The 26,081-nt window shown below is 46.6% G+C and overlaps 1 protein-coding gene across 1 annotated transcript in view; it reads right to left on the bottom strand.

Annotated features, from left to right (window-relative positions):
• The window catches only part of CCDC12 (coiled-coil domain containing 12), a 45,972-nt gene extending 19,980 nt beyond the window's left edge, over positions 1-25,992 (bottom strand). The window contains exon 1 of the mRNA XM_057402864.1: positions 25,728-25,992. Coding sequence (XP_057258847.1) covers positions 25,728-25,853 — 126 coding nt within the window. The 5' untranslated portion in view covers positions 25,854-25,992. The remainder of the gene's footprint in view (positions 1-25,727) is intronic.
• Between the last annotated feature and the right edge of the window lie 89 nt (positions 25,993-26,081).

The following is a 26,081-nucleotide window of genomic DNA, read 5'->3' as shown; positions in this document are numbered from 1 at the left end:
TTGTGTATGTGCTCACCCACTTCAGTGCAAAGGCAGCCAGAGCAGCTGATACCACTATAAATCAACACTGTAAATTAACCAGGCTAAGATATGAAGCATCCTTGTTTAGAGGAACTTGCCTGAGCATAGCTGAGAGATGGTGGTACTCAGAGAGCCACTGATAACTGCAGGGAAAAGAGTGAAATCATGTTTGCTTGATAATTCTGCTTAGCACAGAGTTGGATGATTAACTGCCCTTGCAGAGAGAAGCAACAGGGGTTTGCAACCAACATCTCCTTCCTCCTGTGCACAACCAGCCATGCAGGTAACGGCTGAACCAATGAGGAACAGTTTCCCTCTCCAGCCACTCCTGTAGGGGCAGAACCTGAAACCACATGCCAGACACGCCTGTGGGGAGGACGCTGTGCCTCCTCAGGAGCAAGGGACTGTAGAAAAGCAGATCCCATTACCCTGATCATTTATTGATATGGAGACAGCCTCTGAAACACACAACTTATCTTACAGCCCCTTGTTTCACCGCTGCCCCATCCCTCTCTTCGACCCTCTCTGCTCATACAGAATTTATCCTCATGATTTTGACACAGCAGTAATGTCCTGTGGTCCTCCACTTTGCTTTGATTTTTCACCTTAAGATTTGTCCCTTCATCATCAAGTATTCCTGTTCAACAGTTGTGTCACAACTTTCATTTCTTAACTCAGGAAAGGACGGATTCCTCCCCAGAACAGCACTTGCCCTAATTACCGATCCATCCTTCAAGTGTTTTAATGCGTTTCCTTTTGCTTGCTGGTGGTCACTTCCCACAGCTGCACAGCAGCAATTCAACTCTCGCTACTTTTCAGTTGAACTTAATTTTATCACCTTTCAAACATTAAGGCCACAAAGGGAACTGAAAATAACCCCTCTACCATTCCACTCTCGCTCTAGTGATTCCTCTTTCCAAGGCACCCTGTGGCACGGTGTTTATTATTAGCTGTAAGTCAGAAGATCAGAGACATATGTACAAGTCTACAAATCTGCCTACAAACAAAGTCATTCCCATCCTTCAGTCTCTGGAAGGAGATACTCCAAAGATAATCTCCCAGCCTTAAAAAGCTTGCTGGCCTGCAGTCTCCTACCTGTTTTAATTTGCAGACGTTGCAGCTGGCAACCCCTGGCTTACAACTACCAACCTGAAGAGTTTTGCTCCATGGACTCCCGCTCTTCACAAAGTCCGAGATGAAAAGAGTCTAATTTGCTGCCTCTTCAAGGCGTAAATCCAAGAAGATTTGCATCACGTTGTTCAAAGAAGGGTGTCTGTTGCCTCTTTGCAACACCCACAAGACCCATAGCAGGCTTTATATGGGATCAGTGAAAGCCTTGTGCTCCTAGTTGAACACATACGAGGAATTGGATGATACCTGTAAGGTTCAGAACCTCGGTCCTGCAAACCTGGGTTGCAAGCCACATTATTTGCTCAGCATTAACAGCATTAGTTTGCTTCCATTTTAGCCAGCAGCAGGCAGAGAGGAGAATATATCCCACAGCTCAGCATTCAGAGATGGACAATGACAACTTAGCAAAAAACACTTTGTAAGCATGGCTGAGTGTTTATACATAGCAGAAGGCAGCAAAGAGGAAGGTTTATGGGTCATTATTAGGGAGATGAGTCCATACCCTGTCACCACCCACAACCCACAGTCCTGCCAGGCAGAAGTTTCATTTGCCTGCTGAAGAACAACTGGATTTGATCAAGTTCCCATTGCAAAATATCAGGTTCCTCCAGCATTTGGGGGAAAGCACCATATTTCGTGTTCTACCACTTCCCAGTCTTCAGGCAGGTCGTACCATATAGCAGGAGGTAAGCCTTGATCATCAACAGAGAGGAATGTGGGCACAGAAACCATCTTTATCATGTCTCTCGGCATGCAGCCAAACTTTGCATATGAAATTACAAAACATGAGACGTATTTTACCAGCAGTAAAGCAAACTCCTACCCATCATGTGCTTCCCTGCATGTGGAGCAGGTCTTGGCTACCTGCGAGAAGTATCTGCTCTGGGGAATATGACTTTTTGAGGAATATAAAACTTTCCCAGGGCATCAGCACATTATCATGATTCTTTTCTTTGCTAGTAGGAGCCTGCCCAGCTACTTGGTGCCTTCCATTGTAATAACAAGGGACGCAGCTCACTTTGCATCACATTCAAAGATTTAAAAAGCCAAAAGATACGTTTAAGTCACCTCATCTGACTTTCAGCGCCTCTGATCTGGGAAGTACTCCAAGCTCAGGAGGGATGCATCCCAACAAAGGCAAGAATGCCAGGAGGTCTGCATGGATGAACAAGTAGCTTCTGGACAAACTCCAGCATGAAAAGGAAACCTACAGGCAGTAGGACAGGTAGTAGGATAGGAATATGAAGAAATTGTCCAAGCAGTCAGGGATCAGATTAGGAAAACTAAAGCCTTGCAAAATTAAATCTGGCTAGGCACATCAAGGGCAACAGGATAAACTTCTGCAGGTACACTGGTGATAAAGGAAGATGTGGGAAAATGTGAGCCTTCTCTGAAAGCAATTGAGAGACCTGGTTACCCAGGACATGAAGAAGGCCTCACAGTACTCCCCCCGCCCTGCAATCCTGCATCCAGCTCTGAAGCCCCTGACATAAGAAAGATGTGGAGCTGTTGGAGCAAGTCCAGAAGAGGCCACAAAGATGCTCTGAGGGCTGGAGCACTATGGAAACAGGCTGAGAGAGATGGGCTTGTTCAGCCTGGAGAAGAGAAGGCTCCAGGGAGACCTTAGAGCAGCTTCCAGTGCCTGAAGAGGCCAACAAGAAAGCTGGAGAGGGGCTTTTGACAAGGACCTGTAGGGACAGGACAAGGGAGAATAGCTTTAAACTGACATAGGGGAGATTTAGATGAGACATTAGGAAGAAGTTCTTCCCTGTGAGGCTGGTGAGGCCCTGGCACATGTTGCCCAGAGAAGCTGTGGCTGCCCAATCCCTGGCAGCGTTCAAGGCCAGGCTGGATGGGGCTTGGAGCAACCTGGTCTTGTGGAAGGTGTCCCTGCCCATGGCATGTGGTAGAAATGGATAAGCTTTAAGGTCCCTTCCAACTCAAGCCATTCTAAGTCTCAGCCAGTTATCCCTTCACTGTAGCAATCCAGATCTGAAAAAAAATCAGCTTTTCTAAGAAAAGGGAAAGGACAGAACCTTTTCCTGAAGACAGCAGGTAGAGCTGTCCCTCCTTTCTTTAGCAGCTTCACTTAAAGCCCATACAATGCTATTTCCAGTTGTTGGTTCCTGCAACCACTCACTTCCACATTCTTTACCTGGTACATTTAAAGTATACAAACATTTGTGCACTACAGTCAAGGACACTTCTCAAATCTTTTTGATAAGCCACCAGATTAATGTGGCTCTCCCTTCCTACCCCCACCCAATCAGTGATTTTTTAAGATGTCTCCAAATGCACACACATGAACCAGGACAATGCGGAGGGAACACCATCCCTTACCTGATACATGAGCCCAAGAACCAGCATCCTTCTAAGCACTGCTGGATTCCTGGAAATGAGCCCATTTTATGGATAAGCCCCATCTTTTCCCCATGCAGGTGTATAGAGCATACATCCACACACCCTGAAGCCCCTTTTTGCTCAGAAGGGCTCATACTTACTACAAACAGAAGACAATCGCTACTCAGACCTCACCAGCCTTCAGACTTTGAGTCAGCTGCCATTAAGCCAGCAGAAAATCTACACATATTTCCAAGTGACTAATAGAAAGATTGGGTGCACAGGCCCCAGAAAGCAACACTTCTGCTGCCACATGACGATTCCCCGTTGACAGCTATTAAGCTATCGGTTACCCATTTCAGAGTTGTAATTTTTAACCAGCATGTTGTGCAATACTAACCCTTCACTAAATCAAATTTACATGACAAAAATGACACTCCTTTTTCCTTGCTCTTAGTTAAAAGAATTGCAAATCAGCCTTTTCATCATTCTGATCAACGCTAACAGCAGTTGAACTGGCTTCGCATTTATTTTAAAAAGTGTTTTATTACCACTCTTCCAGTTCTTTGGAATTTATCCAGTATTCTGAAAAGATTTAAATCAAAACGCAGCAGGCCAGCAACCTCTTTGGCTGATTATTTTACGATTCCTAGGTGCAAATTACCTACAACTGCTGATTTTAAGTGTTTTCACTAGCTGACTAATATCTTCTCATCACCGCTGGTCTGGAAGGCAGCTCATCATTCCCATATGACACAAGTGTGTCACTTAACTCCTTCCCAAATACACTTCATAAACTGAAGGTTGTATTTGTTTCCTTCTTTTCTCTCCACTGTCTTTTAAAACTCCTGCCTGAAGAAGGCCACCCTTTAATCAAGGTTGCCCTTTATCCAACATTACAATAACCAAATTGCCATGTTTCAGTATATGCCTAAATCTTCCAACTCACTTTTCCATTCCTCCCCAGCTTTAGCAGAGCTGCTCTTTTGAATCCCCCAGGCTACTCAGCTGGCCCTGCATGACTGTATTAAATGCAACCCAGCCACAGCTAGCCATCCCCTGGCAACCCCTAAAGTCAACAAAATGACCTGACAGCTTCTCCTCTTCCCAGGAACTAATACCAACTTATTTTCCTTGGGGATTGACCAGAATACTAAAGATCTCCTTATCTTCCATTTAGAGCTTAGAGGATGGTCACATTACCAGTCAAGTGCTTCTTTGGCACAAATAACTGTCTCTTTCTGAGGAGTTAAAGAGAGGTCAGTGCTGGAACAAAGAAAGTTTGATCTCTCCAGCTACTCTCTGACAGCTGAGCTGTAGCTGCTCCTATCCCCACTTACTGGCTGCCGAGAGCCAGCCACGGGGAGCCCATGCAAGGCGAAGTACTAGTGTTCAAAAAGATCAGCCCCTACAACAGCCTGTCCTCATATATCTGACAACTGGGAAGCTCCCAGGTCATAGAGTCTGATTTTCTGCACAACAAGCAGGCAGCTTCATCCAGATAACGAGCATTCACCCTGTTTGGTGGTTATGTTCACCATTTCCCTCAGCATTCCTTTGTTCTGACGCATACGTGGCAATCAGATCAGCTACGAGGTGAGGCCAGAGTCACGGTTCCTTGGTCCGAGCATGGCACGTACTAGTACTTTTTGCTTCCCACCTGGCCAGGATTTAAGCTTAGATGTCCTTGACATCTGGCAAGGCACTGCTGTGCAGCCCTGCTCTCACCTCACTGCTCTTTCAAGATGTTTAATGCCAGAATGCAAAAAGCTGTAGCACGAAATGTCACCAAGTAGCTAAAGGTTTCTATTAGCAATAAAGCATGTTTTTAAACCAACAGTTTAAATTCTCTAAATAGCCAACAAAAGGACCTCATAATCAGGTTTCACAGCAAAAAGTTCTGAACATAAAAACATCATTAAAGTATACTCAGTACCCGAAATCCACCGATATTTTTCAAAAGCTGTTTGGAATCCATTTACTCATAGCATCCCTTGTGGTAATTGTATAAAAACATGATTTTTTAAGAGCCGGAACTTCTGTGTCCCTGCTGCTTATTCCTTATTGAAGCCCTAATCCTGGTTCACTCATAGCTGGTTACTATGGAAATGGTTAAATCAGAGCCTGAACAGCGTGACTTCCCATGAGGAACAAACACAAGGAACAAAACCGCCCCTGAAAAATCAAACACCTTGGTTTATGTTCATGCCACCAAAAAAATAACCTCACATTTCCAAAAGGAAAGGTATTTTTAACACTATCTTTTTTTTTTTTTAATAGTTGGGGTTTTTATATAATAAACAAGCACAACTATTTCTTTCCTTCAAATAACCCAAAATGACGCCAAGTGGTTGCGGTTTCCTGTTTTAAATACCTATTATCATGATTTCAGAACCTGAAAACGTCGCAAGCACTGCTCTTACACAGCAAATATGAGAATGTTACTGGCAGCAAGTTGCTGTCCCCCAGTGAAATTAGTGACACAGATACTTCCCTGAGGTCAGAGCCTCACTCTTCAGTGAAGACAATGTATATGTGAAAATACATGAGTTTCTATTAAACACAGAAAGTTTGAGGGAGAGGAAATAGGAGCTTTTGAGCAGAACAAACAAGACATTTCAAAGCCAGAATACTTTTTTTAGGCAACAAAGAGCTGGAAAAGCCATGAATAAGCTTCTCCATCCCAATATAGTAGAAACATCACTAATCCCTTTACATGTAGGGCATTGTCAAAGCAAAATCCAAGCTGCACAGAACACAAACACTGGGGGCTGGGGACAGAACCCCTGAGCTCACATAGCCCATAGGTTCCCTCTAAGAGCTTTGCCCAACACACTACAGAAGAACACCACTTTACACCAAATTTCCTTGGCATCACCCATTTTGGACAATTTCTTACCATTCTTTTCCAGGCCCTGAATAAGTTTAAGATTACATTTCACCCTCCATCCTCACCCTGGTATTTCTCATGACACTGATTCAATTGGGTCACTGCAGTTCACACTGGCACAGGATGCTGCTGCTCCAACACTGTTACCAATTCTTTTAACAATTGGTATATGCATGTGCTGGTGTTGCCTGCTTTAGGTGGCTGTTAGAGGTGCCCTGCCACTAACCTCAAACCCAGTGTGAATAATGAGTCTTGTCCCAACCCTTGTGCCCAGCATCTCCCGTAAATCCTCCTTATTAATCCAAAATGTTAATTCAGGGCTTTCCTTCAAACTCACCCTCTGCAGTGAAGCCGCAGCCGTGGCTGGCAAAACACTCCATGCTGCTAAGAAATACCATAACCCTTCACTGGGAAGCAGCAGGGAGACTGACTGTGCCGGCAGGGAAACGCTGACATGGTGAGAGAGAATGGACAGAGCTGCTGATTTGAAAAAGCACCTAATAATTAACATTTGGGAGGTAAAGTGCTGCTTTTCTGAAGTCTGAGTCTGAAGTTGCTTCTCCAAAGGAAATATGCACAAGCAAAGCCGCTGCCTTAAATGGAGCAAATGCACACAAGAGACTAGCTCCTAATCTGCAAAGATGCATGACCAGCAGCAGGTCGAGGGAGGGGATTCTCCCCTTCTACTACACTATGGTGTCCAGTTCTGGGGCTTGGAGGGCATCTCTGCTATGGAGACAGGCTGGAGAAGAGAAGGCTCCAGGGACACCTTAGAGCAGCTTCTAGTGCCTAAAGGGGCCAGCAAGAAAGATGGAGAGGGGCTTTTGACAAGGGCAGGTAGGGACAGGACAAGGGGGAATGGCTTTAAACTGACAGAGGGGAGATTGAGATGAGATGTGAGGAAGAAATTCTTCCTTGTGAGGGTGGTGATGCCCTGGCACAGGTTGCCCAGAGAAGCTGTGGCTGCCCCATCCCTGGCAGTGTTCAAGGCCAGGTTGGACGGGGCTTGGAGCAACCTGATCTAGTGGAAGATGTCCCTGCCTCTGGTAGGGGGCTGGAACTGGATGAGCTTTGAGGTCCCTTCTTACACAAACCATTCCAGGATTCTATGACTATCCATCCTTGAAACGGAAGGACAAATGTGCTTGAAGATGGGCAGTAAAGTGTCACTCCTCAGCACCCACTAAAACCACTACTGTTAGCAGCAGTGGAAAATTCTGGGGGGTTTGCAGGCTGCGGTCAGAGCACTGACACTTTCTGAGAAGGTACAGCCAGACCTCCTGCAAAAGTGGTGCTGGCAGCAGGCAGAGCAGACCATTACAGCTTGTTCTCCCAACAACAAAACTCCTTTATTTGAATTTGACAGGTTAATGTGCTTGCAAGAGTCATCCCATCCTCCAGTACAAGCTGTTGATTTAGTGGACACAACACTCGGGAATCGGCTGATTCTCTACCAAAAAAGGGGGTTTAACTCAAGAATGAATTCTGTTTGTGCCAGAGAAACAGTGTGCCTGCTTTAACTCCCATCATATCTTCGCTAAGTCACATAACTCTCTTCTACTAGCCAGGAAAAAATAAAACACAGCTTTATAAGAAAAAAACACCTGTTGGTCATATTCAAGCTGAGCAGCCACCACTGCAGACAGGGACAATGTTCCACTTATGTTCTTGTTCTCCTCTGGGGTGGGAGGGAAGAGAGGGCAGCCTGGCTTGGCTGGATTTCGGAAGCCTTTCAGCGAGTTAATATGTCACTCCTGTGGCTCTCAGATAAAAGCAGAAAAAAACCCAAATGCTACACATGGCCAGTTTCATTTCTCTGAGGGAGGAAAAAAAAAAAGAGAAAAACTACAACCAGGTTGGCGCTTACACACCAGGACATTGCTGAAAGGTTAACGGTTTACTGCAGCCAACAAGCTCTACACTTGAATCCTCCCCATACCATATTCATATACATATATATATATATATATATATATGCGTGTGTGTGTGTGTGTATATATATAAAGTTAGATAAACTACTGAGAGATTCTCAAATGTAAATCACAGCTTCACATGCACCAATTACGCAGCACTGCTTGGACACCAGGCAAACCCAACTGCATTTTTGGAGCTGATGATTAACCTATTTTCTGGAGGTCTCTTTTTCCTATTCATAAACTAAACAAACAAGCCCGCTGAAAAGCAATGCCAGCCAACCGTAACAGCACGGCTGCTGCTCTCCAGCTACAGGCCGTGGATTTCAGCATCTTTGTGGGCAACACGGACAGTGGGATAGAGCATCCTCAGCAAGTCCATTGATAACACTGAGCTGTGTGGTGCAGCCAACAGCCTGGAGGGAAGGAATGCCATCCAGAGGGACCTGGACAGGCTGCAGAGGTGGGACAGCGCAAACCTTCTGAAGTTCAACACGGCAAGTGCAAGGTTGTGCACATGGGTCAGGGTAATCCCAAGCACAAATACAGGCTGGGGGAGACTGGATTGAGGAGAGCAGCCCTGAGGAGGACTTGGGGATGTTGGTCCATGAGAAACTCCACATGACCCAGTACTGTGCGCTTCCAGCCCAGAAACCAACTGTGTCCCTTCCAAACCAAACTATTCTAGGATTCTCTGATCATCTGTTGCTTTCTTGCATTCCACTTTGTTCTCCCAGGCAGAAAGATGCTGGGGAAACCTGTGTACTGATGGAGATCACCAAGCCCATCCAGTCTTCATGAGTATTTTAAGTTATTTGCTTGGAGGTTACAAGGGAACAAAACTTCACAAATAAATTCCTCTACAACTAACAGCAACCTTATGTTCATGTAGCAAACAAGTGGCCCAGCAGCACACAGCCATTCATTCGGGTTTTTTACAACACTCATTATTTCAGCAACGAGATTTTAATTTCCCCATCGTGAAACTGGGATGGTTTGAAACCACCGGAGAGGGATGCTGCGAGGCTAACTGAACACACAGGCTTGGCAAATAGCTCAACAGTTTCACAGACAGTGCAACTACAGTCCAGACCAAAGTGACTGGGCGTCACTGGGAGAGGTGGCATTAACAACTGCAGTTTCTTTTCCGCGATTCACCCAAGGTTATGGCCACAGGGGACTTCAAGACATGCACCAAACCAGCCAAGAACAAAAGCCTTGATTGAAAAACAAAATAGTTTCTCTCAGAAACAGACACAAATCCTCCTTTGTACCTTTCCTTCTCCATATGCTGCAATCCTCCGCTGGGCTGTGGTGGATCACAGAATCATTCAGGTTGGAAAAGACCATTGAGATCACTGAGTCTAACCGTTAAGGAGCACTGCCAAGGCCACCACTAAGCCACGACGCTAAGTGCCACATCTACACGTCTTTTAAATACCACCAGGACTGGTGACTCCACCACTTCCCTGGGCAGCCTGTTCCAATGCTTGACAACCCTTTAGTGAAGACTTATTTTCCTAATATCCAATCTAAACCTCCCCTGCTGCAACTTGAGGCCATTTCCTCTTGTACTATCCCCTCTTACTTGGGAGAAGAGACCAACTGCCCCTAGCTACAATCTCCTTTTAGATACTGCAGAGAGTGATAAGGTCCCCCCGGAGCCTTCTCTTCTTCCAGGCCAAAATACCTCAGTTCCCTCAGCCACTCCTCCCAAGACTTGTGCTCCAGATCTTTCACCAGCTTCTTCCTCTTCTTTGGGTACACTCCAGCCCCTTAATGTCTTTCTTACAGTTTGGGGCCCAAAACTGAACACAGTATTCAAAGTGTGGCCTCACCAGTGCTGAGTACAGCAGGGCAGTCACTAACCTAGTCCTGCTGGCCACATTATTTTGGATTTAAAAACCATTTCTCTCCTGATGGCAGGAGAGGGGCAGCACCAAGCCACCTACATCCATCCAAAGCACCTACAGAGCTTCAGTTAACATTTCAGCATTGGGTTGAAAATTCAGCTCGGGGACTAACATTTTTCAGCTAAGGACAAGTATTTTCAAACTTTGTAACTTTAGCTCCCCAAATTGAGCAGTAACAAAGATCTCTGCCTGGTGCTGGAACCCCAAGTCCTGACTTGCTTCAGACTCATTTCAGGGCAGAACAGCGTTATTTCACTTTTGCAAAGAGCCTGAAGCATACAGAAGAAGATGACAAAGTGCTCAAAAGCTGAGCTTTGCGTTATTTTTTTTGGAAAACACTAAATATGAGTCTCTATTTTAATTTTTTCTTTAAAGCCTCTGACAACCTTTATGAATGTTTAGTTGTTCATTCAGACATCACCTGAGATGCTGAAACACCTGCAGTGTGGTAACAGCACACCAGCAATTCAGACAATGGACCCAACAGCGAACACAGCACTGACAAACAGCATGGAAATTTAGTCTAAGTACCCAAAATGGAAAATGGGCTGAACAGAGGAAACAGCTAACGGGAGGCACCATTAAGGGCTCTTCAATAAGAGGTCACCAAGAAGCTCAGCTACTTGTCTCCTTGAGAAATTCCATAGTGCCATGGCCAGAACTGCTGCACGTACCTCCAAGGAAAGAGCATTATGCTCTGAATGTTCACACAGTGGTGTCTCCCTTCATAAAGGGAAGTAGCAGTGCCTCACTGTATGAAGCAGAATGAGTTCAGACATAGAATCCTAAGATGGTTTGGGTTGGAAGGAAACTCAAAGCTCATCCAGTTCCAACCCCCTACCATGGGCAGGGACACCTCCCACTAGACCAGGCTCCTCCAAGCCCCTGTGTCCAACCTGGCCTTGAACACTGCCAGGGATGGGGCAGCCACAGCTTCTCTGCTCAACCTCTGCCAGGGCCTCACCACCCTCACAGGGAAGAACTTCTTCCTCACATCTCATCTAAATCTCCCGTCTGTCAGTTTAAAGCCATTCCCCCTTGTTCTGTCCATACCTGCCCTTATCAAAAGCCCCTCTCCAGCTTTCTTGTTGGCCCCTTTAGGCACTGGAAGCTGCTCAGAGGTCTCCCCAGAGCCTTCTCTTCTCCAGCCTGAACAAGCCCAGTTCTCTCAGCCTGTCTCCATAGCAGAGGTGCTCCAGCCCTCACAGCATCTTTGTGGCCTCTTCTGGACTCACTCCAACAGCTCCAAATCCTTCTTATGTTGGGAGCCCCTGAACTGGACACAGGACAGCAGTACACGCTCACAGGATACACACCACAGCTCCAACAGACATGATGTCCCATAGTCAGGTCTAATTTCCACCTCTCTGGAAAAGCTCTAGGGCAGGAAGGAGAGTAACACTGTGGGTAGAGGAAAGGAGCCCTGCACGTTCCCTCAGAAAAAAAAAAAAAAGAAAAAAGGCATAACACAGCTTTTGCCAGCCAGCCTTGTCTCCAAATTCCTCACACACCCACAACAAAGCAGAAATTAGATGGGAAAGAAGGAAGTCTCCTCTTCCACCTGCATCGAAGTGTGAGACTGCAAGTGGGAATGGGCACAGAGGGACTCCCAGAATCAAGCGCAGCCTGATTAACACTCAAATCGTGCGGAACAAAATGTTTTACCCGTCCATCTGCTCAGCGCCTGTGCTGAGTAACCCTGACCTCACAACATTTGATGCATTTTGCTGACGAGGTTAATTATGTCATTCTCCAACTGCTGTCTTTTGGACAGGGGAGAGTTAGAGACTGTAAAGCTTTTGTGCCGCTGGTTACTAATTGCTGCTGGTCACAGGACAGGAGGGATTCCCCCAGCTCCCAGCAGCTCTGCAGGTCCCTACCTGACTCGTAGGAGGTTGGCAGCTTCCTGCTGCACTTTATCCATCAGAGTAACACAGATGGGTGCACTGAAGTAAAGCAAGTTTGGGAGACACCAGCATCTCCCAAGGGTGAACAGAGCACTGCATCACAGAAAGTGCTTGCGGGTAAACCTGTTTAAAGTGCTTTTCAAATTCATATAATCAAGCATTTAACTGATTTAATTGGAGGGGCTTTTGACAAGGGCATGTTGGGAAAGGACAAGGGGGAATGGCTTTAAAAGGACAGAGGGGAAATTTAGATGAGATGAGATGAGATGTGAGGAAGAAGTTCTTCCCTGTGAGGCTGGTGAGGCCCTGGCACAGGTTGCCCAGAGAAGCTGTGGCTGCCTCATCCCTGGCAGTGTCCAAGGCCAGGTTGCACACAGGGGCTTGGAGCAACCTGGTCTAGTGGAAGGTGTCCCTGCCTCTGGCAGGGGGTTGGAACTAGATGAGCTTTAAGGTCCTTTCCAGCCCAAACCATTCCCTGATTCTATTATTATCCCAGATGCCTCTGTGCTAGCTCAATGTGCTATTACTCAAAATAATCCCATCACACTCCATTATTTATACCTGTGTGCTGATTGTCACAAGCTTAAAAATAAATACCTCTCACCTAGCCTCCCAGTCTGTCAGCCCCAGCCCTGGCCCCATGAGCAGCCTGCTTTTGGCTGGCCTGGCTGGCACTGCCATCCTGCTGCCTGTCCCATCCAAGGTGATCATGTCAGAGCCCTGCTGCATCTTCATCCTCCGTCCATCTCCACCAGCCACACCTTCCCATTGCCTCACCTCGCCCCATAGGCTCCCTGGGCTCACCTCGCCCCATAGGAAACCACTTCAAGGACTCACTCTCCCACAAAAATTAAACCAAACCAACCAAACAAAAGGGGAAAGAAGTAAAATAAAAGCCAGTTAGCTTCCTGAACCAGTTCATGGCAGGGTCACATGCATGCCAGTGCAGGCAGCTACAGACAGGATGCGGCCACAGTAGAATCCACTCAGATGGGTGCAAAAGGTTGTTCAACTCCAGCCTATCGCCACAGGCTCACACATACACAAAAGCCAGTGCTTAAACCAAAGTCTGGCCACCCTTCTCCCACCCCTCCTGTTCACAAGGCCTCCCTGTGAACCAGGAACTTAAACAGAGAGAAACCAAGTGCTTCCTTTTTCCTGCTGGGTTCATTGTAACCTGGCTGGGTTTATTTTAACCTCAGCTCACCAGAGGAGGGGCAGAGAGAGCAGCAAAAGCAGGATCACTGTCTTCCCTGGTAGTGCACGCTTATGTCTGTGTGGCAGCATCTTGGGAACTACAGCTGAAGCAAAATACTTGTATTTATTTGGCTCCCTTGCATAAAACCTGTCAAAGCGCACATGGAGGAGACAGCTGTGACTGTCACTGTTTCCAGTGATTACAGCAGGGAGCTGTGAATGAGCAGACACTAATTCAAGCCTTGACTATAACCACCAAATGTGCACATCCTTAGAAGAAACAAAGAGACCCACCTTTCTACAGAAGCACGAACAGCTCCTCATTTCACAGAACTGTCATCAGCAATGCACAGCCTAAATGTGATTCACCTGAAACCTCCACTTCTAGCTCCCACCTTTTGTGTTGAGCAGAGCACTGGGTTAAGTAATGAGATTCTGGCACTCCTCTACCACCGTATTTTCCAGCCTTTCCCCTTCCTAACCACATAGTCACAAAAGGTTTCCAGAGCTTAAAGAAAACAGAAAACAAAACACGTATTTCACACAATCGGCTTCCAAGCCAAAGCAGCCCACAAGACAAAGTGAGTGCTTAAGAATATACCGCTCTTCGCATTTTATTGTCAACAGATTTCCCTGTGGGTACCAATCAAGCAACACACCAGAGCTGGGACCTCACTACAGGCATTAAGAAACACCCGCATCTCCAGCAAACTTTGGATCCAAATTAACATCCCAGTCCCCTTGATCCCATCTTCCCCACCACCACAGATCCTGCCATACACCAACACAGCTCTGGAGAACCTTCTTGTTTCAAAGTCAACAATGGTGTGGCACCAGAGAAAAAAGTCTCAAGGAACCTTTCACAAGGTTTGATGACCGACTGCTCCTGGCCGCCCACTGAGAGCCTCTTTACGTGTCACTGATGGGAGCACAATCATTTTGTCTGCAGGCTTCCATCTCCAGCCACTTGAGCAGCACTGTGATGGCTTATTACTTTCCTAATAAAGCCTGAATAGGAATGAAGCCTTTGTAGCTCTAAAGTGTGTGTTTTATTCTCGCTGCAATAACTTTAATACGGTCTGTTTCCACAGCAACTGTTTTCTCAGCCACTTGGTACTCTGCTTTCAGGAACGCAAGGCTGGTTTGCTCCACCAAGATAAAAAACAAGCAGAAAAGAACAAAACTGAGCGCAGCAGCAAGCCAAACTGCCAGGCCACACACCGGTCAGTCTTCAACAGGAGAGACGTTTCGGTCAGAGTCCAGCAGTGTTTGCAGACTGACTGATTCTTCGAGACAGCCTGGAAAACCTGGCAGAAAAGCTCCTTGTCCACAGCGGTGGCAGGAAAACACAGCACAAAGCTGCACTGCAAAGGAAACAAGCAGCTCTGTGCCCTTCCTCCCCCACCTACCTCTCTCTTGCCAGCACAGGCAGGCGTGGAGGAGCAGGGAAGCGATCTGGCTGCAAAGTGAAAGCAACATTAAACAAAAGGTTGGGCTGCAGCCAAAGCCATTTTTTCCCCCCAGCGCAATGCATGATACAGCCACAAAAGCTTTAGCGCCGGTGCAGGGATGCAGAGCGAAGGAGCAGGTGGGAGACCCTTCCTTGCCACACAAACACAGCTCAACGGATGTACAAGCCTCAGAGGTTCCTGCTTTTTTGGCCTCATTCAGGGCTTTTTGGCCAACGAAGCATGAGAAACAGCTATGCAGCTATTACACTTGTTAGGTTATTGCATTATGAAGGCTCAGTGCAGAGAAAAGCAGCTTCCCTGCTGAGCCGAGTCCCCACATCAGCAGCTGCCTCCCACCTGATGATCTTGGTTTTGCTGACAGACACTTTTGGAAAATGAGCAGCACCCCCTTGAACCTCTGGATAGTCTGTTTTAAAAGAAGAGGAGAACCTGGGTCTTCCACTGGGAGATTACCTAGTAGTGGATCCTGTTATTCAGCTGCAGCAATCAAATGCTGTCCCAGAATTTAAGAGCAGCAAGTGCAAAAGGACAAAAAAGCCTGTACATACAGAACACAGCTGCACGATAAGGTCTGTCTATGAGTGTAAATGCTAAATACTACCTCAGCGAGGACTTTTTCCATACAACCGTTCCTAAGTGACAGGAAAAAGTATTACACCACCCACTTCACAAATGAAGAAAGGGAAGGAAGGCTGCAAGGACAGAGAAGGTGGAATCTTAATGCAGGAACTCATAACAGATATAGATACACATGTACATGCTCTTTATTATATGGGCAATACATGCCTACAACAAGCCTTTCCACAGAAGCCAACAGCACAACCATCTGCTCATCTCCCTTGGAAATTCAAATGCTACAGACAAAGGATGCTTTTTAAGCCACTTTATACTTCACGGTGCTGGTTTCGTGGTATTTCAAAGCAGAGGTCTCATTATTTGGATTATTTATTGTTCTCTGGTATTATTTTTTTATACCTAAATGCAACTGAACATTTTTTGAGAGTTCTCCTTAAGCTATTCTGACAGAGAACCTGAGCAAGCAGAAACAAGGCATCCGCTTTTTGCTTCTTTTTAGGTGCCTCTATCACCTTGGCACAAAATCCCCAGCAGTCCCAAGCACCCAGATTTTTACAGCACGGGCCAGGGCCAAATATCAGTTTCTCCACACTCACAGGCACTCCTGTTGTTCACCTCTGTGCCTTGTTTCACACGAAGCAGTACGAACAACAGGAAGCTGCCACATAATCAGCACAAAGCTAGCTGCATCCCAACAGATGCAGGGAAGACAATAAAATTAAAGGAAGAGCAGCATGTCTTGTCATTAGGGCTGCACAAGCTCACACAAGCTGCATTAGCTGCAAGAAATGGGTGAAATTTGGGTGCTTACAGAATAGATTTTCTCATTTCAGCTTGTCCCTAACTTTTGGCAAACACCTTCTGGCTTTAGATGCTTCGCATCATCCTCACTACCAGCCTGGATCGCACATTCAAGGTGGTGTGCTGCCCTTCACTGCCTCTCATCATTCTACTAAAGGTCACTTGATTTTTGCTTATTAACAATATCCTTTGAAGCTGTCCTAAATTCTCTCACGAATGGGTTTGCTGCTTAGATCAGCTTTGGATCCCCATTTCTGCACCACGTTTGCAGCTTAAGGAGCGTGCCTGAAAGTTCACACAGACGCTCCTTTTCCCTGTTGGCACTTGTATTTCAAATTACTTTCTTCCAGATGAAAATACATTACCCTTGAAAGGGTCATGCTTTACACTAGACGATCTGAGGAGTGGGATGATTTGCATTTGCTGTATTTATGGAACTGAGGGCAACAGGAAAACAAATGTCAAGCCCCAGTTAAAAAAACAAAAAAAGACAAAAAACCAAAAGGATGCTGGAAGTTGTCAAAGGAAATAGAACCAAATCTGAATAAAGGAAAAGCTTTTAAAAGCTTCAAAAATAGAATCTGAAAGGGAATCAAATGCTTACATGGGAGGAAAAGCTTCAAACTGACCTTTAACTACACTGTTCAACAAGCAGCACCTTGAATGGTATCACAATTTACAAAGCCGAAGAGCTCAGACCACACTAATGTTGCCTTCCCAGTAACAACCACTGTATGTTTCATTCAATAAGAGATGCCAAGCAAAATTCCCGCAGGAATTGTTGTAGGTTCAGGCCTGCTCTCCTGTGGATTTGACTCCTGGGTATGTTCTCCAAGGTTTAATAAAACAGGAACCCCAATCAAAATGGTTTCCACAGTTCAACTTCACAGCAAATCTCCCAAATCGGTTCCTTAATAGCTCATAACAGCTGAGCTCACACTAAACCTTTCAGTAGGGTGTAAAAAAGAAAATCAGCTACCATTGATACTCAAACACTTTTCCTGAAGCTTGGAAAGGCCTCATAGCTACAGGGTATCAGCCCTCCATCGCCCCAGCATGAAACCAGTCAATGGGGCCAGCAGCTAGGAAGGAGAGACACAATCCCTCCAGCACCGCTTCCTTGGAAAAACAAGGTTCTTCTATTAAAAAATACAAAGCTACTCACAACAGGTAATTAAAAAATGTAAAGAACAAGCAGTGATAGAGGCAAGCTTATCCATTTGAAGGCTAAATGAGATTTCCCCAATGGAGAGCTTACACACCATCTGTATCGCTACCGCAAGTCATACCTCCAGCTCTGCATTACCCTTCGGAGCAACTACTCATTCGGCACGAGCGTGTTATCAGCAACGGATGAAAAGAGGCTTCGTGTCAGTTATTATTTCCACAGAGCCCATCCTAAGGCCTCAGCAAAAAAGCAGCCCAGACAGCACAGCTGGGGCTTCCGAGTGGTAGATTAAAGGAGCTGAGGTTTTAGCACTGGCTAATTTGGGCTGAAAATGAGTGCTTAATCTTTTTCTATAGGTACAGGTGAAAAGAGAAAAATTATGTAAAAACCCTCTGTCCATTATAATGGCGATGCAGAAGTCACTCAAAATTAATGAGCATCAGGAAAAAAAAAAAAAAAAAATCAGATCTCAAACTTTCTGCTGGTTTCTCCTAGGAAAGCTAGCCCTCTGTTTACAAAATACACTCCTGACAGGGTTTATTATATCGCAGTGGTTCTGTACTGAAAGGAGGAAAACATCTGGCATGGTCTTTTCAAAGGTTTTTGCCTCCAAGTGCCAACTTCTGCTAGGCTGATCCATTGGCAGTCCGACAAGTGGCAACAGTCCCTGCTGGCAATGGCAAAAGCAATATGAAAAAGAGGGTCTGAGTTAAGCTAGTTCTGCCTACAGCATCTGCCTGTACAAGTCTTAGCCTAAGGAACAGCATCTCAAATATCTCTCTCAGCCTATCTCTATAGCAGAGGAGCAGAGGTGCTCCAGCATTTGGAACATCTTCGTGGCCTCCTCTGGGCTCACTCCCAACAGCTCCACAGCCTTCTTGTGTTGGAAGCCCTAGAGCTGGACAAAGGACTGCAGGGGGCAGGTCTCACAAGAGCACAGCAGAGAGATTCCCCTCCCTCAACCTGCTGGTCACACTGCTGGTGAGGCAGCCCAGGACATGGTTGGCTTTCTGGGCTGCAGATGCACACTCCTGGGTCACATATTGCATCTCAAGCTTCCCTCCCTTCTACTTAGTCAGTGCAATTTGCTTTACATCTCCCCACAGTTCACCCTTTCCCACTCTGAAATGCTTCCTTGCCATGTCAAGCACGCTGGCCCATCCTTCCTGCACTGCTGAGCCTCAGACAGAACAGAGCAGCCCATTAAAGAGCCAACCAAAACAAGAAAGGATTGCTCCACATGTCTTCCTAGCACTGAGCCGCTCCATCAGATGAGTCCAGCTCTGCAGCCTACCCTTCCATCTCCAGCCTGCTGCCATCCAAATCCTCCCTGCACGCATTGGCACTTCACTGCCTTTTTGTCTTTACATCAGCCACAAGCTGTATTATTGAAACAGGGGGAAACAAACTACCCTGAAACCCTAGAAACTGGCAGGGAAAGGTCAGAAGTGGATGCAGAGCTCCTCTCAACATTTTAACTGCATTCAGCATCTCACAGCCTTAGCCAGCACACCTTCAACCTCTCCACTTGCAGTCTTGCAAAGGTGAGTTTGGGAAATTTCCTCTGAAAACCGTCCTCTCCCTTGTCATCCAAATTAACCCAGCAGTAATGTGCCATGGCCCTGTCACGCCATCGGCAGCCATGAAGTATTTCCTCTCATTTCAATAGCAGCCACACACAAGATTATTTCAATAGCTGCATCAAAGGAACAGACCCAGGTTACAAGCAGCACCCGAGAAAACAGCTCCTCTACTCAGATATCTATTGCTAAAAATAAGTAGCTGTGGAAAAAGTACTTAGCTCCTTGAAAGAAAGATAATGTACGTACTACTTTATTTCACTACTATTATACTTCTCTGGTGCTATCCAGAGGAAAACCTATCAAATCCTATACTAAATATACATACACGTATTTTTAACTAAAATAAAATTCATCCCTAAATCATTTGTAGACGACACACACACACACTGCACGGGGATACATGAACCAACTAAAGAGCCCGTGACCTTTCCATCTCCCACCCTTTTTTATCAGCACAGTTTTCCTTATCACGGACGGATCCCCAAATCAGTTGAGCTTGAGCTTTTGCAGAGACCTCAATATTTTTAAGATGCAAGCTCCAATTTACAAGGTGTTTACAGCCGCATCACAGGATGTGCCTGCTGGAAGAACTGACATTACATGGTGATTTTAACAGGACTTTTAGCAAGGTAAACTTCAGTACACACCACAGCCAAGCAAAGACTTCATCCAAGTCCAAACCGGGCAGATGGGAACGCATCAGAGAACCAGTTTCAAGGGCAACCTGCAGACAAGCATTTCATAAATACATAAATACAAGTAACAGTTAATTATCAACTTGCTCAGCAGAAAGCTGCAGTTACGGAAATACAGCTTCTTGTGGATTAAGAAGAGGACTTGAAACAAAATTCCTGTTTCCAGATAGGAAGGGACAATGGCTCCTCATACACCAGCCAGTGGGGATCAACAGAGCTATCTCATGACTTCTTATCTCAGACAAGGACTTCCTTACTGCTCCAAACACTGTTTTGGACTCAACCCTCCATTAAGCAGATAAATCTCCCCAAAAGCTTCAGTCCAATCTGTGGGAGAATGATTTTATAGTTGAGGTGGTACAAGTGGTGTCAGCTTTTCACAGGAAACACCATGCTGCTGAGCACCTTATTTTAAGCCAGAAAACTGCAAATTGCCATTGAAACTTTGCACACGTCTCCATCCTGAAAATACCCATGGCTTTGCATACCTCACTGCTGGTCAAACTGCTCCAGCAAGCACTGGCAAGACCTCAGCATGTGCAAACAGAGTCACCTCCAGCCAGGTACCTTCAAAAGGTTCAGGAGACCTTGCTCTCCCATTTTAGATTAGACCTTAGGAAGAAGTTCTTCCCTGTGAGGGTGGTGAGGCCCTGGCACAGGTTGCCCAGAGAAGCTGTGGCTGCCCCATCCCTGGCAGTGCACAGGGCCAGGCACAACGGGGCTTGGAGCAACCTGATCTAATGGAAGGTGTCCCTGCCTGTGGCACCGGCTTGGAACTGGATGAGCTTTAATGTCCTTTTCAACCCAAACCATTCTGGGATTCTATGTTTCTACTTCTACTTCTAAAGTGTATAGTTAGGTGACAGTCAGAAACTGTTAAACTAAAGACAGCTGTGCTAAACTGAACCTTAAATTGGGTTAAAGGTTTTCTTCAACTAAAAAAAAAAAAATAAAAGTCTTCCTGAGAAACACACACAGAACATTTTAATCTGATTTCCAGCATTAAGCAAGGAAAAAAAAAAAAAAAAAAGAGAAGATAAGCAAGGCTTTACCACATGATACTGTGAGGATGAGCCTCAACACCGTCATGAGCATCAGCACAAGAACCCTTGGGCACAGAGTGAGCTACGGACCAGTCCAGCCCTCACACAGCTTCTACTGCCCATACTCAAGTCATTTGCAAAATAAAAGCCATATGAAGAATCCCATTTTTTAGCTCTTAACCCCAATGCCTTCATTTTGGAGATGTCTGCACAGCCTGTCCCACTTCTCCCCACAGCAGGACCTAGGGAGCTAGAACTATTTGCTTCCTAAAACACACACAGAAAAACAACCTTAAACTTGAAAAGATCTATGTCACCGCAGGAGCTTTCATAAGGCTCCCTGCAAAAACTTGGTGGGGTTTTCCTGTTAATAAAAGGTAGCAATGAAAACATGAGCTAAGCACCAGTTTCATAAGCAACCAGCTTCAGAAACGCTTTTTTATATATCATAAACTGGCAGAAAATATGCACAGCCACATTAAGAGACTATGGCACTTCCATATGTGGCTCCTCTCCTCTGGCACAGCAGAAAGCTTACCTCCAAGGTTGCTCCCACATGACTTTCCAATGGCTTCCAGATAACAGGATCCTGTGGAGTTGTTTTATTGGGGTTTTTATTTTTGTATTTCCTTTTTTCGGTTCCAGATTTTTGGGGGCATACAAAACAGGGAGATATGATCTTTCACAAAATCATAGAATGGCTTGGTTTGGAAAGGACCTTAATATCACCCAGTTCCAACCCCCTGTCATAGACAGGGACACCTTCCACTAGACCAGGTTGCTCCAAGCCCTGTCCAGCCTGGCCTCAAACACTGCCAGGGATGGGGCAGCCACAGTTTCTTTGGGCAACCTGTGCCAGGGACTCACCACCCTCACAGGGAAGAACTTCTTCCCCAGATCTCATCTAAATCTCCCCTCTGTCAGTTTTAGCCATTACCCCTTGTCCTATCACTACAGCCCTAATGAAGAATCCCTCTCTGGCATCCTTCTAGTCACCCTTGAGATACTGGAAGGCTGCTCAGAGGTCTCCCAGGACCCTTCTCTTCTCCAGGCTGAACAGCCCCAACTTTCTCAGCCTGCCTTCATACGGGAGGTGCTCCAGCCCATTTATCTTTGTGGCCTCTTCTGGACTCATTCCAACAGTTCCATGTCATTCATATATCAGGGACACCAGAGTTGGACACAGTACTGGAAGTGGGGTCTCATAAGAGCAGAATAGAAGGGCAGGATGACCTCCTTCGACCTGCTGGTCATGATTCTTTTGAAGAAACTCAAAAGAAACTGTACTCACAGAAACTGTAAAAATGCCCAAAGGAAAAAGAAAAACAATATCCTGGCTGAGCCTGCATGGATCAGGCTTATCCCAAAGAAATAAAAACATTCAGATAATAGCCTGACACCCTGGTTGCTCAGAAGCATCATGTGAATGAAGCCTTAGGGGTCAGACATTTCAGTTCCATACTGGCAACTCCAAGACAAGCAGCCCTTTAGCTCTTCGGCCACTGCAGCAGCCCTCAGGGCTTGTAAGCTTAGTAAGCAACTACTGCAAGGTATTTGGGGGAGGAAAAAAGAAGAGAGGAAAGCTTGCAAACCAAGATAACAGTTACACAATCCAAAACTGTATTTGTTTTGCCGGAACAGGAAGTAATATTCAATATGCCAACAAGTCAGTCTGCAATGTAATGTCTTGCTACTGAAAGGCAATGTTATTTAAATTTAGGAAGGAAACAGCCTCTCTGATACTGTACCTGATCCCTGACATTGCAAACTGTGCTGATGCCAAGGCTGTACACTGAGGTTGAGAGCTTACAGACTGTTCTAAGAATCTTTATACAAGCAAGCAGTGACTGAAGTTTCTCAAATGTAAATTACACCCAGAAGTCAAACACTTTTTATTGAGTAAAAGCCCATTTGCTGTCAATCAATAAAAGGTGGCACGACAGGTCAGGTAAGCAAAGCAGAAAGCACAAGATCATCCTCTGCGTTTTTATGTGTCTGGGTATTAATTACCCCACGTTTCCTCACTGATTTGCGAAAAGATAAGCATCACCTTCCCAGGAAAACCGAGCACACAGCACAACTTGTAGAGAAGTCCTGAGCTAAAGGAGGCTCCTTGCTGCCTCTCCAGTACCTCCTCATCAAACAGAAACATAACTGGAAGTGCAGCAACTTCCCTCCTGCAAACCCCAGCAGCAGCTTTTCACAGCAGCAGGAGAGGATCCTCTCTTCTTCTCAACCATCATGCCCTCTGGCAGGGTTTGAGCTGCCACAGAAGACTTGGGAAAGACCTGACTGGCTAGCTGCTGAGAGCAGCTGCAGGTGAAATCGCTCAGAAGGAAATCCAGCAACAGCTGGCAGACAGGTTGTAAAATGACATCTGAGCAATGAGACAACAGTATGTGTGCTGGGCAGAATCACCAGCAGGTTGAGTGAGGGGATTCTCCCTCTCTGCTCTGCTCTGGTGAGAGCCCACGTGCAGTCCTGCATCCAGCTCTGAGGCCTCCAACATGAGAAGGAAGTGGAGCTGTTGGAGCGAGCCCAGAGGAGGCCATGATGATGCTCTGAGGGCTGGAGCACCTCTGCTATGGAGACAGGCTGAGAGAGCTGGGCTTGTTCAGCCTGGAGGAGGCTCCTGTGGAAAGGTCTCAGGTGAGACCAATAGAACTGGAAAAAGCAGACAAGCTTTTGACTGTTGAAGACAGGCTTGTGTAACCAAAGTGAGAACATGGGGGGGGGGGGGGGGAACACGAAATAAATGCCAGTGCTGTAGACTCACAAGTGCCCACATCCTGATCCGCTCTCAGCAAAAGGGCATCCCAGCACTCAGAGAGGCACCAGGAAAAGTCACCAAGATGATTCAGAGAGATTTGTGTACAAAGACAGACTTCACAGACCACAGCCTGGATCTGAAAGGGAGACCAAGCATGCTATAAACTCATAAACAAGAACATGGAGTGATTATTTTATTTCTCACAAGGGCTGTGTGAGAGAGCACCCAAGGCAACTTTCATTTAACGGGTTTTAAACCAAAGGAAGTAGTTTTGTCATTAAATGGTGGAACTCTGTCTCAGGAAGCTGCAAAAGCCAAGAGTAAAAACGGATTTAGAGAGGCTTCAAAAAACTTACCAGGACAGGTCTACCGGGAGCTTTACCCTCAAAGGCGCAGCTCACTGGTACTGTGTGTGAGATGCTATTTGTGTTAAACAACAGCCGCATTAGCTTTCACAGGGACCATGTCAGAAAATCTCACCCCAAATTAAGAAAAAAAACCCTGCAGCAATAACGCAGATGAGAACTGCACTCCATGCATGACTCCCTCCACAACATCTCACTCCTTCTCAATTTGCTAGATGGGACAGAAAATAAAGGGAAGAGCTTTTCTTTTAGAAGAAGCTTTTCTTTTCCATGTTTTTTTCTTCCCAGTAAGAGTCATCACGGGGCTGTATCCCACTCTCCCGCTTCATAAAGCTCAGCTCCCTGATTATAACGTACATCTCAAGACAAGAACCACAGCAGAACACACTTGGCCTGCTCACCAAACCACGGCTCCCTTTAGTGGCCCCAGGAGAAAGTCCCTCAGTGGAGGGAATGAACACCTTCCCACACTAGTAGACCATACTAAACTCGATCAACAAATTCCAGATATCGTGGTGGAAGAGGAGTAGAGCTAGCGCCGCCCTACTAGCCCAAGAGGAGAACCAAGCGATGCCAGGATGTGCAGAGACACACTGGAGCATGGCCACCTTCCTCAGCAGACACTGCCAAGATATTAATGTCCAAGTTTGTCAAGTTTACTCCATCCCCAATTGAAAAAAATAAAATAAAAATTCCATTTTAATGTTCTGAGCTCAGCATCTGCAGAGGCAACAAGGACACCAGGGAAAACAACCACAGTATTTTGGGTGAAAATCCAAGCAATTGCAAAACTTTTCAGATAAATTTAATAAGCAATCCCAGATATTTTGCCGTCAGCAGCACCTTCCGCAACACAAGGTTTACAATAACCACAGTGAATTCCCCCAGGGCTGAGCAAGGAGCCTGCCGCACCATTCACAGCACACACATCCAAGAAGAAAATCACCATTTACGGACCCTGGCTTTGGCAACACAGCCAGTTCCTCAGTATCCTCAGGCCTGCACTACAGGCAATGAGGTCTCAGCATCTCATGGATGAGAAACTGAAGGCCCAGAAAGCACCAGAGAAATGTAACATGTTACTAGTTAACCCTGGGGTGAAGCTCTTTTCATCCTCACTACCAAACCGAGGCTGTGGCCTGGATGCCAGATGTGATGCAAACATAGCCAACTGGGGAGATAGCGTGGAAAAATCAAGTGGCTTAACCACACAATGGGAGAAGGGGTTAGCAAAGGCCAGGGATGGCAAAGCCATAACTCAGGCAAAGCCAGAGGAAGCCCGAGGACAGGCCATACAGGCCCTGGGGTCATACAGAGCCCACACAAACCCCTAGACAAGACAAAGGAGGCTCAGGATCATCACATAAATCCCAAGCCTCCTCCTCCAGCACACACACCCTGCTTTTTCTGGCACTCCTCTCACCCCACATCCCCTTCCCCACAGCAGGGGACCCCCTCTACCTCACTACTCTTCCCTCGTCCTCTCTCCGCCCCACAGCCTGCTCCCCATTGCTTCCTCACACATCCCACCAGACACCAGCCATCCTTCCCCCTTGGCCCCATAAACCCCCAGTGCTCCATAACCTGAACCCCTCGTTATGCCCAGCCTGGGGGCTCCAGACCCCTCAGCACCCCTGAACCACCCACCTACCCTCAGATGCTCCTGTCCCTGCCCAATCTTCCTCACTCCTCTAAACTTAGTCTCCACACCCTCCGCCCCCCACATCACAAACAACTACAGACCCACTGGAGATCCTCTGAACCCCACATCCCTTCTCCCCCTCCCTCAAACCACCAAGCGCACCTCAGACCACACACACACACACACACACACACACACACACACACACACACACACACACACACACACAGGCCCACTTCAGACCTTCACACCCCTCCACCTCCCACCCCACAAACCACTCACCGCCACCCCCTCACCGACCTGCAGCGTGCGCTGCCTCAGAGCCCGCAGCCTCTCCTGCCGCCGCCGCGCTTCCTCCTCCAGCCTCCCGAAGACCAGGTCCGCCGCATCCTCCTCCGCCTCCACACCACCGCCGGGCGCCGCCATCTTTCCCCTTCACCTTATGCTCCGTACAACCAGCAGCGCGCATGCGCCCATCGAGCGCCGAGCGCATCCAACCTACCGAGCGCCGAGCGCGTCGATCGCCGAGCCTCGGCTGTGGGGCGCAACGGGGGGAGTGTCACATAAAAGCATTAAAAATAAATGGGATTTAACAAATAAAAGGCAAAATAGTCCCAAATCATCCTCTTGTGACATTGCTACGCTTATTCCCCC

Source organism: Pezoporus wallicus, unplaced genomic scaffold (genome assembly GCF_028554395.1).
Source record: "Pezoporus wallicus isolate ANWC-B61680 ecotype Strahan unplaced genomic scaffold, APGP_CSIRO_Pwel_v1 contig_8057, whole genome shotgun sequence".
NCBI classification, from domain to species: Eukaryota; Metazoa; Chordata; class Aves; order Psittaciformes; family Psittacidae; genus Pezoporus; species Pezoporus wallicus.
The sequence above is the reverse complement of the archived record's forward strand: the minus strand, read 5'-3'. Positions and strand labels throughout refer to the sequence as shown.